We start from the raw sequence: 18601 nt of genomic DNA, 5'->3' as shown, positions 1-18601 counted from the left end.
TGGACGGACTCTTGCCACATTGATGTACAACACTGTGCCACGGCTTCATGGCTAATTAATGTACAATACATCGCTTTGTTTATCACCGTGCCCCCTCCTGTGCACCAGCCTCACCTCAGACTAACACCCTGGACTGACGGTGTGAACTGCAATTAGTCACCTGTGAGGAGCCGCAGCCCCGAGGATGAGGTGTGACAGATGCTGTGCCAGGCTCCACCACAGGGGGCACCCACGAGGGATACATTGTATCAGAGGTACATGGCAGTGCTCAGCCCGGCCTGCTGACTGCTATATATTTGCATCCTTCTCTTCTTAGATTAGTGTCAGTCTTTACTACCATTCTAGCATTGTATTCCTACAATTGCTGGCTGCAGTCGAAGCTTTCTCCATGATTTAGGGCCAATGCACACGTTGCAGATTTGTTGCTTTTTCTCAGCACAGATTTGTCACAAAACCTGAAGGCTTTTCTAGTCCCAGCAAAGTGAATGAGATTTCTGAAGTCTTGTGCACATGTTGCTTATTTTATCCTTGCAGATTTGCAGCAGATATGAATCTACAGCGTCAATTCTGTCAGTGTTTTTGCTGCAGATTTCCCCCATAATAAGGCTATGTTCACACCATAACCTGCTCTCTTGGCAGTAAAGACGCAACGTCATAAAAGCAGATGATTTTGCGGAATTTTTCTTGTGGAATTTTTGTCACTGTTCATTTGTCTCTTGTGCATGTTGATTAAGTTTAGTGCATAAAAAAATAACCTGATTTAAACTTCCTCAAGTTTTGGCATCAAAAACGCAGCAAAACCTGATACCTGTGATTTTTGCTGCGTTTTTGCACTTACTCATTGCTTTCAATGGGTGAAAAATGCTGAAATAAGTGACTGCTGCATTCTGCAAAAACGCTGCAGTTTTCCAATTCAGTCAGGGAAAAAAAAACGTGTGTGAGCGAAACAGCTGAAAATTTGCATAAAAAAAAGCTGTAAAAACGCAACGTGTGAACATAGTCTAATGAGTCGGGAAAAATCAGTAGCAAAAACGCACCTATTTTAAGCAGCATTTTTTCTGCCAAGAGATGCAGAAATGTAAGCACCGAATACGTGGGCACATAGCCGTACACTGCAGCTCCGCTGCACTGGGACCAAGCCCCAAACACTGCGGCTAATCTGGGGCTTCCTCATTGGAGGCTCAGCTCCAAACTCTGCTCCTTAAAGCTTTACACTGCAGCACTGCTCCATAAGGGCACAGATATGATCAGTGACTCTAGTTTAGCGGCATTGGGCATTGTAGTCTGAGGTAATGTAACGGGCCCTGTCCCTCCGCTATGCTTTACACTGCAGCACAGCTGTAAGTTAAGTTGCATTGTAAATCCTTATCTCATGGGATGCACAGGTTATTGCTTCGTCTCTCCCCCCATGCTTGACACTGCAGCTCAGCTCTGCTATGTATAAGTAAGAGGTTATCGGTGGTCTCCCTCCAGGTTTACGGACATTACTGTAGCGGACCACCAGGCCGATGTGATCCAGCAGAGATGCCAGGATCAGGGGCACGATCACATACCACCCGAAGAGCCGCGGAGAATGGATAAACCTGCGCTTGTTGAGTTTTGCAGACGTCATGAGCAGCAATCGGATTTTCTTTTCCCGGTGGATATGGCACCGCTGGGAGAACGGATCGGTCACAGTCAGTACCCGCGTGCCAGTGGGGGTAGAGCGAGCCGGACATGCCCCGGTGTACCCGCAGAGTAGAGACACTGCAGAGGCAGAGCAGGGCCCCGGGGGCGCAGCGTCGCTGTCACCATCTGGCTCAGCGTCGGCTCCGCCATTACTGCTCGGTGGGGGCTCTGGCTCATTTACCGCACTGAGCTGCTCACTAAGCCCTGAAGTCGCAAACAGCGGGGGCCCCCCATCAATGCTCACAGAGCGCGGGCAGGGGCCCGGCCATAACTCACAGAGCTAAGTGCGGGAACTGAAGGCAGAGGCTGCGAGGACGGCGGCGGCGGCAGGAGCCTCAGTGGTGTGAGGGATATATGGCGCAGTCCCGAGTGCGCGGTGTCGCCTCTCGGTGGGATTCGGGTGACCTAGATCCGCGCAGCTGCTCCTCTCCCCATGCTGCTCTCCCCTCGCGCCCTGTTTGCACCCTGTCAGACGACCCTCTGATTTTTCACAGGATCTCGCCCCATTGCCAGGCGCTGTCTCAGCAGCGGCGCCGTCACTCATCGGGAGAGAATTCTCCTTCTCCAGCTCAAAGGTGCATGAAAAACCTAAAGGACGTGACCCTGCACGCGTACATAAAGCGTGCACGCTGAGGGAAGATGGCGGCCGACGCCTGAGGCACGGATATTGCCGCAGATTTATTATTACTCTCCTAAAATTAGATGCATCACATTTACTACAGCGGCGTATACTAGAATTTGTCGCATCTTATTACGTGTGTTATTTCCTTACGCCGCCTCAGGGATGGGGGGACGCCATTATTAAAGTGGCGCATTTTACCACTCCTATTAGGCACACTGCTTTTTCAAGATCATTTCAAAAAGGTCTAGAAAGATGTAAAAAGCGTGTAAAATACATGATAATCCTGACATGTGGAACGTAGGATTCTTTCCGAAATTTGACTTGTATTTTACTTTGTTTTAGTGGCAGGTTTATGAAAAATGTCCTTACTGCCCGTAGTAACCAATCACAGCGCAGCTTTCATTTTATCACAGCAGAATAGGAAATGAAAGTGGCTCTGGGATTGGTTGCTATATTATTCAAAGCAGCCAATCACAGCACTGCTTTCTTTTTACCACAGCAGACTATGAAATGAAAGCTGTGCTATGGTGTCTATGGGCAGCATAGCAACCAATCACGGTGCAGCTTTCATTTTAACACAGCAGAATAGAAAATCAAATCTTCTCTGGGATTGGTTGCTATATTATTCAAAGCAGCCAATCACAGCACTGCTTTCTTTTTACCACAGCAGACTATGAAATGAAAGCTGTGCTATGGTGTCTATGGGCAGCATAGCAACCAATCACATTGGGGCTATCATTTGATATTCTGCTGTGGTAACATGAAAGCAGTGCTGTGATTGGCTGCTATAGATGTTAAAGTAATTATTGACAAATCTCATCTTATGTCTTTTGCGCCTATTTACTGCCACCTATTGTAAATGCATCCGTAGACCCCCGCACTGACTAAGAGGAAGACAATTTCGCCACAGTCATGTTCAAACTATCAAAAAAAAAATGGCAGCAAATTAATAAAGATTTAACAAGGAAAGTGCTCAATATAAATGGTGCCATCTTATAAACCCTATAAAGTCCCTGGACTGCGCTGTAATGTCTGCCGCCTGCGCCTATTCCCAACCTCATGAAGTTGTATCCATGAACATGAAGGAAACAGAACTGCGCGACGAAGGGTTAAACGAGGAAACGTCTTCCTCAAAACCCCAGATTGTGGCGGCCGGGCGCGGGATGAGCGGATGAGCGTGCTCAGTGGAGCCGTTAAAGACGCGTGTTCCATTAACGTTACGACTGTGAAATATGGCGAGGGGATGACGGCCGTATGGCGGCAGATTTGCGGCCGGCCGCGTTGTGGAGGATTTAATCCTCGCTCCGGCGCGCGCCGAGCTGTAAAGTGTTTACGGAGACGATCGTGGGAGGCCATAAAATCCTCTGCTTTCCCCCAAACAAGGCTGCGCGCAGCCATTTGCCGGGCCCTGAACGCTCGTTGGGGGAGACGGGAACAGCTGCTCGCGCCAGGAGTCTGCAGCCATCTTCCTGAGCAAATTAACTGAAATGGGTGCTTCCTAATTAAATTAGCACGCAAATGAAATGGTTTGCATTGGTGCGCTCGCTTACCATCAGCACAGGGGTGCGGGCACCGGCCCCGAGGGACAGGATTACTGGGGGCACTACTCCCACCATCATAACCCAGCAGAAGACAGCAAGGAAAGGGTTAAACTGAGTAAGGATCGCGGATCAGGACACGCGGGATCAGCTGTACATTCATCATCCATTACACTGTACGCTCCTGAGGATGATGGGAGTGATGCACCGTATCCAACAGAGGGGCAGAATGGAGTAATGCACAGTGTGTAAGATTAGATTGTGAGCTGCTGGGTACAAGGATGATGAGAGTGATACACTGTGTGTAAGATTAGATTGTGAGCTGCTGGGTATAAGGATGATGGGAGTGATACACTGTGTGTAAGATTAGATTGTGAGCTGCTGGGTACAAGGATGATGGGAGTGATACACTGTGTGTAAGATTAGATTGTGAGCTGCTGGGTATAAGGATGATGAGAGTGATACACTGTGTGTAAGATTAGATTGTGAGCTGCTGGGTATAAGGATGATGGGAGTGATACACTGTGTGTAAGATTAGATTGTGAGCTGCTGGGTACAAGGATGATGAGAGTGATACACTGTGTGTAAGATTAGATTGTGAGCTGCTGGGTACAAGGATGATGGGAGTGATACACTGTGTGTAAGATTAGATTGTGAGCTGCTGGGTACAAGGATGATGGGAGTGATACACTGTGTGTAAGATTAGATTGTGATCTGCTGGGTACAAGGATGATGGGAGTGATACACTGTGTGTAAGATTAGATTGTGAGCTGCTGGGTATAAGGATGATGGGAGTGATACACTGTAAGATTAGATTGTGAGCTGCTGGGTATAAGGATGATGGGAGTCATACACTGTGTGTAAGATTAGATTGTGAGCTGCTGGGTATAAGGATGATGGGAGTGATACACTGTGTGTAAGATTAGATTGTGAGCTGCTGGGTATAAGGATGATGAGAGTGATACACTGTGTGTAAGATTAGATTGTGAGCTGCTGGGTATAAGGATGATGGGAGTCATACACTGTGTGTAAGATTAGATTGTGAGCTGCTGGGTACAAGGATGATGAGAGTGATACACTGTGTGTAAGATTAGATTGTGAGCTGCTGGGTATAAGGATGATGGGAGTAGTGATACACTGTGTGTAAGATTAGATTGTGAGCTGCTGTGTGCAAGGATGATGGGAGTGATACACTGTGTAAGATTAGATTGTGAGCTGCTGGGTATAAGGATGATGAGAGTGATACACTGTGTGTAAGATTAGATTGTGAGCTGCTGGGTATAAGGATGATGAGAGTGATACACTGTAAGATTAGATTGTGAGCTGCTGGGTATAAGGATGATGAGAGTGATACACTGTGTGTAAGATTAGATTGTGAGCTGCTGGGTATAAGGATGATGGGAGTCATACACTGTGTGTAAGATTAGATTGTGAGCTGCTGGGTACAAGGATGATGGGAGTGATACACTGTGTGTAAGATTAGATTGTGATCTGCTGGGTGTGAGGATGATGGGAGTGATACACTGTGTGTAAGATTAGATTGTGAGCTGCTGGGTGTGAGGATGATGGGAGTGATACACTGTGTGTAAGATTGGATTGTGAGCTGCTGGGTATAAGGATGATGAGAGTGATACACTGTGTGTAAGATTAGATTGTGAGCTGCTGGGTATAAGGATGATGGGAGTAGTGATACACTGTGTGTAAGATTAGATTGTGAGCTGCTGGGTATAAGGATGATGGGAGTGATACACTGTGTGTAAGATTATATTGTAATCTGCTGGGTGTGAGGATGATGGGAGTGATACACTGTGTGTAAGATTAGATTGTAATCTGCTGGGTGTGAGGATGATGGGAGTGATACACTGTGTGTAAGATTAGATTGTAATCTGCTGGGTGTGAGGATGATGGGAGTGATACACTGTGTGTAAGATTAGATTGTAATCTGCTGGGTGTGAGGATGATGGGAGTGATAGACGGGAGGATGCAGGTGGGAACGCTGACATGGTTTCTGTTGGTTGTTCTTATTGGAAACAGTCAGCAAGCTGTGGACCGGCACCATCAAATAGTTCAGTGTTTTCTACATCAAGCCCAGAGCAAACGAGGAACAAGCAGGGAATTGTGGGGGATTTCAGCTCTGAAACCTGCAAATTTGTGAGTGCAGCTCCGGAGTAAAAATTCCCTCAAGTTCCTGACAAGCCAAGTGACGGCTGATTGGAGCGAGGTCTACAACAACCTGCAGCGTCGCCGGTCGCTGCCGTGATCCAGGCCAGGGCTTCGGGGGTTAGAAGTTTGACTTCCGTGACATGACTTGTAGCGACGCCGCTCCGGCCCTGGGAGACGCACCTGGCTGCACGTGCGGCTGCAGGATCGGCGGCAGCTGTCTCTGCACCGGCAGCTTTCCTTGGAGAGATCCCGCTTCTTCCTTCCTAGGATTTAGGAGTCCCAGCAGGAGACGCTGTGCCAGGAGCTGCAGGGTGGGGGGCCGACCTTCCTCCCAGACCGGGGGGTCCCCGGCTCCATTACTGGGAATACACGGAGCTGCGCGATGCTCTTACCCCGACATCCACCTCAATTATTCATACGGCAGACATATGGCGAACATCGAGCAGAGGCGGCTCTGTGCCGCGCCGCGCTCTCCAGAGGTGAAGAGAAGGCAAACTTAGAGGTGAACTCCGCCGAAAGCTCAAACTCTTCTCTAATGTCTTATTCATGGGGTCACAAGGAGGGAGGCAGGGGCAGCCGAGCTTGTAAAGGTGCAGGGGAGGAGGCCGAGCTTGTAAGGGTGCAGGGGACGACCGAGTGTGTAAAGGAGCAGGGGAGGAGGCAGAGCTTGTAAGGGTGCAGGGGAGGCGGCCGAGCTTGTAAGGGTGCAGGGGAGGCAGGGGGTGGCCGAGCTTGTAAAGGTGCAAGGGAGGAGGCCGAGCTTGTAAGGGTGCGGGGGAGGCGGCCGAGCTACTAAGGGTGCGGGGGAGGCGGCCGAGCTACTAAGGGTGCGGGGGAGGCGGCCGAGCTTCTAAGGGTGCGGGGGAGGCGGCCGAGCTTCTAAGGGTGCGGGGGAGGCGGCCGAGCTTCTAAGGGTGCGGGGGAGGCGGCCGAGCTTCTAAGGGTGCGGGGGAGGCGGCCGAGCTTCTAAGGGTGCGGGGGAGGCGGCCGAGCTTCTAAAGGTGCGGGGGAGGCGGCCGAGCTTGTAAGGGTGCGGGGGAGGCGGCCGAGCTTGTAAGGGTGCGGGGGAGGCGGCCGAGCTTGTAAGGGTGCGGGGGAGGCGGCCGAGCTTGTAAGGGTGCGGGGGAGGCGGCCGAGCTTGTAAGGGTGCGGGGGAGGCGGCCGAGCTTGTAAGGGTGCGGGAGAGGCGGCCGAGCTTGTAAGGGTGCGGGGGAGGCGGCCGAGCTTGTAAGGGTGCGGGGGAGGCGGCCGAGCTTGTAAGGGTGCGGGGGAGGCCGAGCTTGTAAGGGTGCGGGGGAGTCAGAGCTTGTAAGGGTGCGGAGGAGGCCGAGCCTGTAAGGGTGCAGGGGAGGCAGAGCTTTTAAGAGTGCAGGGGGAGGCCGAGCTTGTAAGGGTGCAGGAGGAGGCCGAGCTTGTAAGGGTGCAGAGGAGGCAGGGTGAGGTCGAGCTTGTAAGGGTGCAGGGGAGGCAGGGGGTGGCCGAGCTTGTAAGGGTGCAGGGGAGATAGGGGGTGGCCGAGCTTGTAAGGGTGCAGGCGAGGCAGGAGGTGGCCGAGCTTGTAAGGGTGCAGGGGAGGCAGGGGGTGGCCGAGCTTGTAAGGGTGCAGGGGAGGCAGGGGGTGGCCGAGCTTGTAAGGGTGCAGGGGAGGCAGGGGGTGGCCGAGCTTGTAAGGGTGCAGGGGAGATAGGGGGTGGCCGAGCTTGTAAGGGTGCAGGGGAGGCAGGAGGTGGCAGAGCTTGTAAGGGTGCATGGGGTGGCCGAGCTTGTAAGGGTGCAGGGGAGGCAGGGGGTGGCCGAGCTTGTAAGGGTGCAGGGGAGATAGGGGGTGGCCGAGCTTGTAAGGGTGCAGGGGAGGCAGGAGGTGGCAGAGCTTGTAAGGGTGCATGGGGTGGCCGAGCTTGTAAGGGTGCAGGGGAGGCAGGAGGTGGCAGAGCTTGTAAGGTTGCAGGGGAGGCAGGGGGTGGCCGAGCTTGTAAGGGTGCAGGGGAGGCAGGTGGTGGCCGAGCTTGTAAGGTTGCAGGGGAGGCAGGGGGTGGCCGAGCTTTTAAGGGTGCAGGGGAGGCAGGGAGTGGCCGAGCTTGTAAGGGTGCAGGGGTTGGCCGAGCTTGTAAGGGTGCAGGGGACGCAGGGGGTGGCCGAGCTTTTAAGGGTGCAGGGGAGGCAGGGAGTGGCCGAGCTTGTAAGGGTGCAGGGGGTGGCCGAGCTTGTAAGGGTGCAGGGGAGGCAGGAGGTGGCAGAGCTTGTAAGGGTGCAGGACACAGGGACTTTCTGTACTCGGCAGTAGAGGGTCCTTAGTCTGTCCGCTCAGACGCAGCGGCCGTTAACCTCCGGCATCTACAGGGTTACGCTGGGCGGTGGTGTGACCAGATCGTTCTGCGGAGCAGATCGGCGCCATATTGCGGTTACCTGAGCTCTCAGACGACTTAACCCTTCCAGACGCGGGCGTCCCCTCGCTGGCAGAGGAGCAGTTCAGAGAGATAAATGATGGACAGGCCTGGAGTCCGCTGCCGCCGGGCAGCTCCTCATCGCTGGGGGAAGGGCAGTTGCCGGCACCTGCAGTCGCTTGTGACGTCCTGTAACACACGGGGGCAGCACTTTGTAACAGGAGTGGAGGACGTGACAATATAAAGTAGTGCTCGGCGCTCATGCCTTACCCTGTCTGCTCCGTCACTGTCCGCCTCTGCTTGGCGCTGCTGGGCGTCTGCTCCGGCTGTGCCGCCACCTCCAGCCGCCTTTTCCTCTGGCGGTGCTGCAGTTTACACTTGGATCCCTGAGGACATTTGCCGTCCCGGGCGTAGTCCGGGCACAGCAGGGTGTGCTTCTTCTTACACTGGAGGGAGGAGAAGCACAAAATCAGAGTGACAGGGGATGCTGGGAGTAGTAGTTGGGGCGCTGCTGCTCTATTTTTCCTGATCCGGTCCTCGGGCCGCGGTGTCGGCGCTTCATGTCTGACTGATGCGGCTGTAATTATTTCATTAGGGTCAGACGTGTAACATCAGTCAGGGGCAGCGAGCGCCAAGTATGGGGAGCAGACAACTGGCAGACGTCCCCCAGAGCCAGGCAGGGTTAGGGCTGCCCGGCGTATGCCCGCTGTGCCCACCACTGCTACCCAGAGTATACCTGCTGTGATCACCACTGCTGCCCAGCGTATGCCCGCTGTGCCCACCACTGCTGCCCGGCGTATGCCTGCTGTGCCCACCACTGATGCCCGGCGTATGCCCGCTGTGATCACCACTGCTGCCCGGCGTATGCCCGCTGTGATCACCACTGCTGGCCGGCGTATGCCCGCTGTGATCACCACTGCTGGCCGGCGTATGCCCGCTGTGCCCACCACTGCTGGCCGGCGTATGCCTGCTGTGATCACCACTGCTGCCCGGCGTATGCCCGCTGTGCCCACCACTGCTGCCCAGAGTATACCTGCTGTGATCACCACTGCTGCCCGGCGTATGCCCGCTGTGCCCACCACTGCTGCCCGGCGTATGCCCGCTGTGATCACCACTGCTGCCCGGCGTATGCCCGCTGTGATCACCACTGCTGCCCGGCGTATGCCCGCTGTGATCACCACTGCTGCCCGGCGTATGCCTGCTGTGATCACCACTGCTGCCCGGCGTATGCCCGCTGTGATCACCACTGCTGCCCGGCGTATGCCCGCTGTGCCCACCAGGGACAGGAAGCACTGACCCCACAGCCAGCAGTGGGCACGAGCCTGGATCCTGTCTGCCTGGGCCTGTAATGGTGACATTAGATTGTGAGCTCTGCTGGGTCTGATAGGAAGACACAGCGATGGGGGGGCTGCAACGCAATGGGGGGCTACACGACGGCGACACTGGAGGACAGGATGTCTCATCATAAAAACATAACTCAAGATATCTAATGCAATTCCTGAGATCACAATTTATAGATTTCTACTTCTGTCCGTGAGAGAAAACATTTCAATGTAATCGTATGAAATCCTGTCTGACCGAGCTGCATACTCCAGAGCTGTACTCACTATTCTGCTGGTGCAGTCACTGTGTACATACATTACATTACTGATCCTGAGTTACATCCTGTATTATACTCCAGAGCTGTACTCACTATTCTGCTGGTGCAGTCACTGTGTACATACATTACATTACTGATCCTGAGTTACATCCTGTATTATACTCCAGAGCTGCACTCACTATTCTGCTGGTGCAGTCACTGTGTACATACATTACATTACTGATCCTGAGTTACATCCTATATTATACTCCAGAGCTGCACTCACTATTCTGCTGGTGCAGTCACTGTGTACATACATTACATTACTGATCCTGAGTTACATCCTGTATTATACTCCAGAGCTGCACTCACTATTCTGCTGGTGCAGTCACTGTGTACATACATTACATTACTGATCCTGAGTTACATCCTGTATTATACTCCAGAGCTGCACTCACTATTCTGCTGGTGCAGTCACTGTGTACATACATTACATTACTGATCCTGAGTTACATCCTGTATTATACTCCAGAGCTGCACTCACTATTCTGCTGGTGCAGTCACTGTGTACATACATTACATTACTGATCCTGAGTTACATCCTGTATTATACCCCAGAGCTGCACTCACTATTCTGCTGGTGCAGTCACTGTGTACATACATTACATTACTGATCCTGAGTTACCTCCTGTATTATACCCCAGAGCTGCACTCACTATTCTGCTGGTGCAGTCAATGTGTACATACATTACATTACTGATCCTGAGTTACATCCTGTATTATACTCCAGAGCTGCACTCACTATTCTGCTGGTGCAGTCACTGTGTACATACATTACATTACTGATCCTGAGTTACATCCTGTATTATACTCCAGAGCTGCACTCACTATTCTGCTGGTGCAGTCACTGTGTACATACATTACATTACTGATCCTGAGTTACCTCCTGTATTATACTCCAGAGCTGCACTCACTATTCTTCTGGTGCAGTCACTGTGTGCATACATTACATTACTGATCTTGAGTTACATCCTGTATTATACTCCAGAGCTGCCCTCACTATTCTGCTGGTGCAGTCACTGTGTACATACATTACATTACTGATCCTGAGTGACATCCTGTATTATACTCCAGAGCTGCACTCACTATTCTGCTGGTGCAGTCACTGTGTACATACATTACATTACTGATCCTGAGTGACATCCTGTATTATACTCCAGAGCTGCACTCACTATTCTGCTGGTGCAGTCAATGTGTACATACATTACATTACTGATCCTGAGTTACATCCTGTATTATACTCCAGAGCTGCACTCCCTATTCTGCTGGTGCAGTCACTGTGTACATACATTACATTACTGATCCTGAGTTACCTCCTGTATTATACTCCAGAGCTGCACTCACTATTCTGCTGGTGCAGTCACTGTGTACATACATTACATTACTGATCCTGAGTTACCTCCTGTATTATACTCCAGAGCTGCACTCACTATTCTGCTGGTGCAGTCACTGTGTACATATATTACATTACTGATCCCGAGTTACCTCCTGTATTATACTCCAGAGCTGCACTCACTATTCTGCTGGTGCAGTCACTGTGTACATACATTACATTACTGATCCCGAGTTACATTCTGTATTATACTCCAGAGCTGCACTCACTATTCTGCTGGTGCAGTCACTGTGTACATAAATTACATTACTGATCCTGAGTGACATCCTGTATTATACTCCAGAGCTGCAGTCACTATTCTGCTGGTGCAGTCACTGTGTACATACATTACATTACTGATCCTGAGTGACATCCTGTATTATACTCCAGAGCTGCACTCACTATTCTGCTGGTGCAGTCACTGTGTACATACATTACATTACTGATCCTGAGTTACATCCTGTATTATACTCCAGAGCTGCACTCACTATTCTGCTGGTGCAGTCACTGTGTACATACATTACATTACTGATCCTGAGTTACATCCTGTATTATCCTCCAGAGCTGCACTCACTATTCTGCTGGTGCAGTCACTGTGTACATACATTACATTACTGATCCTGAGTTACCTCCTGTATTACACTCCAGAGCTGCACTCACTATTCTGCTGGTGCAGTCACTGTGTACATACATTACATTACTGATCCTGAGTTACATCCTGTATTATTCTCCAGAGCTGCACTCAAAGTTCTGACCCTTCTGTGGCTGTAGAACCCTTCTCCCACTGCCGTACTGTTGTACTAGGAGACTCCGGGGGGCGCCGATCACAGATGAATAGATGGATTATGGATACAATTACTGTATAAGGAAACAGTCAGTATAGACAAAACCCCAAAGCAGCCAAAGTGCTGCAGAACTACAATGCTCAGCATGCCCGATGAGTCAGAGAGCCACACATGGCAATGATAGGACATTTCGGCCCTCACGTTGGGTGTTTTGGCTGAATGGCGGATTTTTCAGTGAAATAATGAGAGAACAAAAGGGTTAAAGAGGGAAAGTGAATCCAGAGAATGAGGGGTTAAAGGAGCAGCTGCGCCCGGCCGCAGGGTTTATAGGAGCAGCTGGCGCCAGGGGGTCACTGCCCAGCACAGGAGCGGCTGTGGGCAGGGAAGGGTTAATGCGGGGTGGCAGTGGGCACAGCTGGCACCGGGGGGCTGTGGGGGTGCTGCTGCCTGCGACGTGTCATGTGAGGTGAGGGCAGGCGTGGCGCTCGCTGGCCTCATTCCGCAGGGTCACTCGATGCCTCCCACCTGTCGGGGGCAACTAATTATACACACTGTGGGATGCCCGCCAACCAGGGGGGCCGAGCGCAGGACGAGGGCGCAGGACGAGGGCGCAGGACGAGGGCGCAGGACTAGGGAGCAGGACGAGGGAGCAGGACGAGGGAGCAGGACGAGGGAGCAGGACGAGGGAGCAGGACTAGGGAGCAGGACTAGGGAGCAGGACTAGGGAGCAGGACGAGGGAGCAGGACGAGGGAGCAGGACGAGGGAGCAGGACGAGGGAGCAGGACGAGGGAGCAGGACGAGGGAGCAGGACTAGGGAGCAGGACTAGGGAGCAGGACTAGGGAGCAGGACTAGGGAGCAGGACGAGGGAGCAGGACGAGAGAGCAGGACGAGAGAGCAGGACGAGAGAGCAGGACGAGAGAGCAGGACGAGAGAGCAGGACGAGAGAGCAGGACGAGAGAGCAGGACGAGAGAGCAGGACGAGAGAGCAGGACGAGAGAGCAGGACGAGGGAGCAGGACGAGGGAGCAGGACGAGGGAGCAGGACGAGGGCGCAGGACGAGGGCGCAGGACGAGGGCGCAGGACGAGGGCGCAGGACGAGGGCGCAGGACGAGGGCGCAGGACGAGGGCGCAGGACGAGGGAGCAGGACGAGAGAGCAGGACGAGAGAGCAGGACGAGAGAGCAGGGCGAGGGGGCAGGGCGAGGGGGCAGGGCGAGGGGGCAGGGCGAGGGGGCAGGGCGAGGGGGCAGGGCGAGGGGGCAGGGCGAGGGGGCAGGGCGAGGGGGCAGGGCGAGGGGGCAGGGCGAGGGGGCAGGGCGAGGGGGCAGGGCGAGGGGGCAGGGCGAGGGGGCAGGGCGAGAGGGCAGGGCGAGAGGGCAGGGCGAGAGGGCAGGGCGAGAGGGCAGGGCGAGAGGGCAGGGCGAGAGGGCAGGGCGAGAGGGCAGGGCGAGAGGGCAGGGCGAGGGAGCAGGGCGAGAGGGCAGGGCGAGGGAGCAGGGCGAGAGAGCAGGGCGAGAGAGCAGGACGAGAGAGCAGGACGAGAGAGCAGGACGAGAGCGCAGGACGAGAGCGCACCCCACCATTAGCCCCTCACCTGCTGAGCAGTGGCCATCAACAATCAGAAAGTGCCTGATAACAGGGAGCAATAGCTGGTGATGCAGAACAAAGATTACGTACCAGGGGAAGGGGCCACCAGTAACCCCCTCACTGCCGGGGCAGGGGGCCAACCATTAACCCCCTCACTGCCGAGGCAGGGGCCAACCATTAACCCCCTCACTGCTGGTTCAGGGGGCCAACCATTAACCCCCCCACTGCCGGGGCAGGCGCCACCATTAACTCCCTCACTGCTGGGGCAGGGGGCCACCATTAACCCCCTAACTGCCAGGGCAGGGGCCAACCATTAACCCCCCCCTCACTGCTGGGGCAGAGGCCACCATTAACCCCCTCACTGCCGGGGAAGGGGCCAACCATTACCTCCCTCACTGCCGAGGCCAACCATTAACCCCTCACTTCCGAGGCAGGGGCCAACCATTGACCCCCTCACTGCCGGGGCAGGGGCCAACCATTAACCCCCTCACTGCAGGTGCCAACATTAACCTTTTCTCCACTGAACAGACCATTATTAACTCTTTACCATTCAAAATCAGGGGAAATATGGGAAAATAGAGAAAGCCATTAACCCTTTACTTTTCAGCATGGAGATTATTGCCAGCCATTAACCCCTCCGCTGCCAATATCAAATAAACCTAAGTCGGATCAGTAGCCTAGGGGGGAGCCCATTAACCCCTTCACTTCCTGGAGGAGGCCGCTCACCTGCTCCACAGCCTGTGGGGGGGGCTGGTGGTCAGAGGCAGCGATTAACCCTTCCGCCATTACCTACCGGGAGGTCCCAGGAAACCTCCAGGCTATTAACCCTGACAGTGCTGGTCCATTCCCGCAGCCACACTGCCCCCTGATGTAAGCTGTGCGATGCCCCCAGGGAGCGATGACCCCAATGATGGAGCCCGGAGTCCCCTGACAATAATGGCCTCCCCTCCCCCCGCGGGAGCAGCTGAGGAGCAGCCGCTGAGCGTCGGCCATCACTCATTACTGACTGGTAACGGCGGATTGGGTTTCCCTCTCTATTAGTGCGCGGCTCGCTGTGACATTTGTCACTTAGCGGAGAATCCTCCGGCTACACAAATGATTTATCCCTACAAATCCCAACAATGTCCAGCCGTGTCCTGGGGATCCGGTGACCGCACCGCTAACCTTCACCCCGCGGGGAGGGGGCGACAACTGCATTTTGGGGGTCACTAGACTCGTATATCTATTTCTTCAATTTGCACGAGATCATAAGGAAAGGAGAACTGGTAGGATCCAGAAGCGGCAGATCACGGGGCCGCCCGGCGCTGCGACCGGTCATCAAGTCCCGGACGAGTCACCAAGATCGCGGTGACATCACATCTGATGATGGTCAGTGGGGTCCGGCTGTAACTCGTGATTGTGACCACCACAACAATCCAACCCAGCTGAACGCTTGGCTGCGGGTCACGACACAAGTTCAGCTTTGCTCCCATAGACTTCCATGTAGTGCGACTGGCAGATTGCAGACAAGCAGCAGGAGCGCTGTCACTACTGCCGCCATCCTCAGCACGCCGCGCTCCACTTATGGAATTTCATCCTCCCATTGAAGTAAACGGGAGTCGTCCCATTACGTGCAGCAGAATATTTGATGATAGAGCTGACCCCCCCCCCCCCCCCAAGTGCGGTTTTCCGCTGACCCCCTATATGCGGTTTTCCGCTGACCCCCCCCATGTGCGGTTTTCCGCTGACCCCCCCACGTGCGGTTTTCCGCTGACCCCCCCACGTGCGGTTTTCCGCTGACCCCCCCCACGTGCGGTTTTCCGCTGACCCCCCCCACGTGCGGTTTTCCGCTGACCCCCCCACGTGCGGTTTTCCGCCGTCCTCCCATGTACTCAGGGCTAATCTCCCGCTGTACGGCCCTAATGAGCACTACCCAGAGAGGGGCCCGGGAGTGAAGCCCTGATACATTATTCACACCCCGGGGGGCCGCACATTTCTAACAAGCCGGTGTTTTATGAAGCCCGGTAACATTTTTCCTGGATTCTCTCCGATATCGCCGTCTCTCCAGGGTCCATTTCTGGAGCGGCGCGAAGATCGACTGTATATAAAGAAGAAGAAAAAATAAGAACCGCGACAAACAAACAAGCGGCGCAAACACCCGACCTCAGCACTTTCCTCTATTATTTGGGAGAATAGGGTTAACCCCTTCCCGGCCCGGCCTTGGCGGCGGTGGCATCCGTCCTAGTCAGCAGTCTCATCGCACACAATTACGGGCCTCTATCCATCATCCTGACCGCAATGCTTTTCTGACACTCCAAAAAGAGACGCGCTAAGCAGTTTCGCTAATAGCATAAATATTCTAAATATCGCTTTTATATTTTCATTTAAATTGGAATATTTTAGGAGTAATTGCGTGCGCGGAGGGCAGCCGCGGGCGGAGGGCAGCCGCGGGCGGAGGGCAGCCGCGGGCGGAGGGCAGCCGCGAGCGCCGGATACCATTGTCTGTCGTCAATTCCGTGACGGTTTGACCGTGAACTTGGACTGAACCCGGTGCTGACCCCGGCATCGCATCCAGAGCCGACCATGGCACTAACGAGCACTACTCCCCCCATCGGAGCAATTCCCAGTGCGAGGATAGTCACACGGTGCAGACTTATTGGCTGTTGGTAAAACCTCGCGGCGGTTCTCATCGATCACTGATTGGGGGGATTTGCTGCAGACGGTCACAGTGAGAATGAAGTTCCTCGGCCGGCAGTAATGATGGCGAGCGATGCCCGGACGGCGCCGCCCGCAGGGACCGGGGGAACACTTATATGAATTTACAGTTTGCCACCGAAGCATTTCTGGGAGCCGAGGGCGGCCATAAGAGAAGGCGGCCATGACAGAGGGCGGCCACGACAGAGGGCGGCCACGACAGAGGGCGGCCATAACAGAGGGCGGCCGCGACAGAGGGCGGCCATAAGAGAAGGCGGCCATAACAGAGGGCGGCCATAAGAGAAGGCAGCCATAAGAGAAGGCGGCCATGACAGAGGGCGGCCACGACAGAGGGCGGCCATAAGAGAAGGCGGCCACGACAGAGGGCGGCCATAAGAGAAGGCGGCCATAAGAGAAGGCGGCCATAAGAGAAGGCGGCCATAACAGAGGGCGGCCATAAGAGAAGGCGGCCATAACAGAGGGCGGCCATAAGAGAAGGCGGCCATAACAGAGGGCGGCCATAAGAGAAGGCGGCCATGACAGAGGGCGGCCACGACAGAGGGCGGCCATAAGAGAAGGCGGCCATAAGAGAAGGCGGCCATAACAGAGGGCGGCCATAAGAGAAGGCGGCCATGACAGAGGGCGGCCACGACAGAGGGCGGCCATAAGAGAAGGCGGCCATAACAGAGGGCGGCCATAACAGAGGGCGGCCATAAGAGAAGGCGGCCATAAGAGAAGGCGGCCATAACAGGGGGCGGCCGCGACAGAGGGCGGCCATAAGAGAAGGCGGCCATGACAGAGGGCGGCCGCGACAGAGGGCGGCCATAAGAGAAGGCGGCCACGACAGAGGGCGGCCATAAGAGAAGGCGGCCATGACAGAGGGCGGCCACGACAGAGGGCGGCCATAAGAGAAGGCGGCCATAACAGAGGGCGGCCATAACAGAGGGCGGCCGCGACAGAGGGCGGCCATAAGAGAAGGCGGCCATAACAGAGGGCGGCCATAAGAGAAGGCGGCCATAACAGAGGGCGGCCACGACAGAGGGCGGCCATAAGAGAAGGCGGCCATGACAGAGGGCGGCCACGACAGAGGGCGGCCACGACAGAGGGCGGCCATAAGAGAAGGCGGCCATAAGAGAAGGCGGCCATAACAGGGGGCGGCCACGACAGAGGGCGGCCATAAGAGAAGGCGGCCATAAGAGAAGGCGGCCATGACAGAGGGCGGCCGCGACAGAGGGCGGCCATAAGAGAAGGCGGCCACGACAGAGGGCGGCCATAAGAGAAGGCGGCCATAACAGAGGGCGGCCATAAGAGAAGGCGGCCATAACAGAGGGCGGCCATAAGAGAAGGCGGCCATAAGAGAAGGCGGCCATAAGAGAAGGCGGCCATGACAGAGGGCGGCCACGACAGAGGGCGGCCATAAGAGAAGGCGGCCATAACAGAGGGCGGCCGCGACAGAGGGCGGCCATAAGAGAAGGCGGCCATAAGAGAAGGCGGCCATAAGAGAAGGCGGCCATAACAGGGGGTGGCCACGACAGAGGGCGGCCATAAGAGAAGGCGGCCATAAGAGAAGGCGGCCATGACAGAGGGCGGCCATGACAGAGGGCGGCCGCGACAGAGGGCGGCCATAAGAGAAGGCGGCCACGACAGAGGGCGGCCATAAGAGAAGGCGGCCATGACAGAGGGCGGCCATAAGAGAAGGCGGCCATAACAGAGGGCGGCCATAACAGAGGGCGGCCATAACAGAGGGCGGCCGCGACAGAGGGCGGCCGCGACAGAGGGCAGCCATAAGAGAAGGCGGCCATAACAGAGGGCGGCCACGACAGAGGGCGGCCATAAGAGAAGGCGGCCATAACAGAGGGCGGCCATAAGAGAAGGCGGCCATAAGAGAAGGCGGCCATAACAGGGGGCGGCCATAACAGGGGGCGGCCACGACAGAGGGCGGCCATAAGAGAAGGCGGCCATAAGAGAAGGCGGCCATAAGAGAAGGCGGCCATGACAGAGGGCGGCCATAAGAGAAGGCGGCCACGACAGAGGACGGCCATAAGAGAAGGCGGCCATGACAGAGGGCGGCCATAAGAGAAGGCGGCCATAAGAGAAGGCGGCCATAAGAGAAGGCGGCCATAAGAGAAGGCGGCCATAAGAGAAGGCGGCCATAAGAGAAGGCGGCCA

General features: G+C 54.9%; 1 protein-coding gene across 1 annotated transcript in view; it reads right to left on the bottom strand.

Moving 5' to 3' along the window:
- ZC3H3 (zinc finger CCCH-type containing 3) overlaps positions 1 to 18601 on the bottom strand; it is a 163943-nt gene that overhangs the window by 4457 nt on the left and 140885 nt on the right. The window contains exons 10-11 of the mRNA XM_073680080.1: positions 8646 to 8821; positions 8398 to 8564 (exon numbers count right to left, since the gene is read on the bottom strand). Coding sequence (XP_073536181.1) covers positions 8398 to 8564; positions 8646 to 8821 — 343 coding nt within the window. The remainder of the gene's footprint in view (positions 1 to 8397; positions 8565 to 8645; positions 8822 to 18601) is intronic.

The sequence above is a fragment of the Phyllobates terribilis genome, unplaced genomic scaffold (genome assembly GCF_046119375.1).
Source record: "Phyllobates terribilis strain yellow unplaced genomic scaffold, ASM4611937v1 Scaffold_4__5_contigs__length_816908805, whole genome shotgun sequence".
In the NCBI taxonomy this organism is placed as follows: domain Eukaryota; kingdom Metazoa; phylum Chordata; class Amphibia; order Anura; family Dendrobatidae; genus Phyllobates; species Phyllobates terribilis.
Note: the sequence above shows the minus strand (reverse complement) of the source record. Positions and strands in the feature narration are given on the sequence as shown.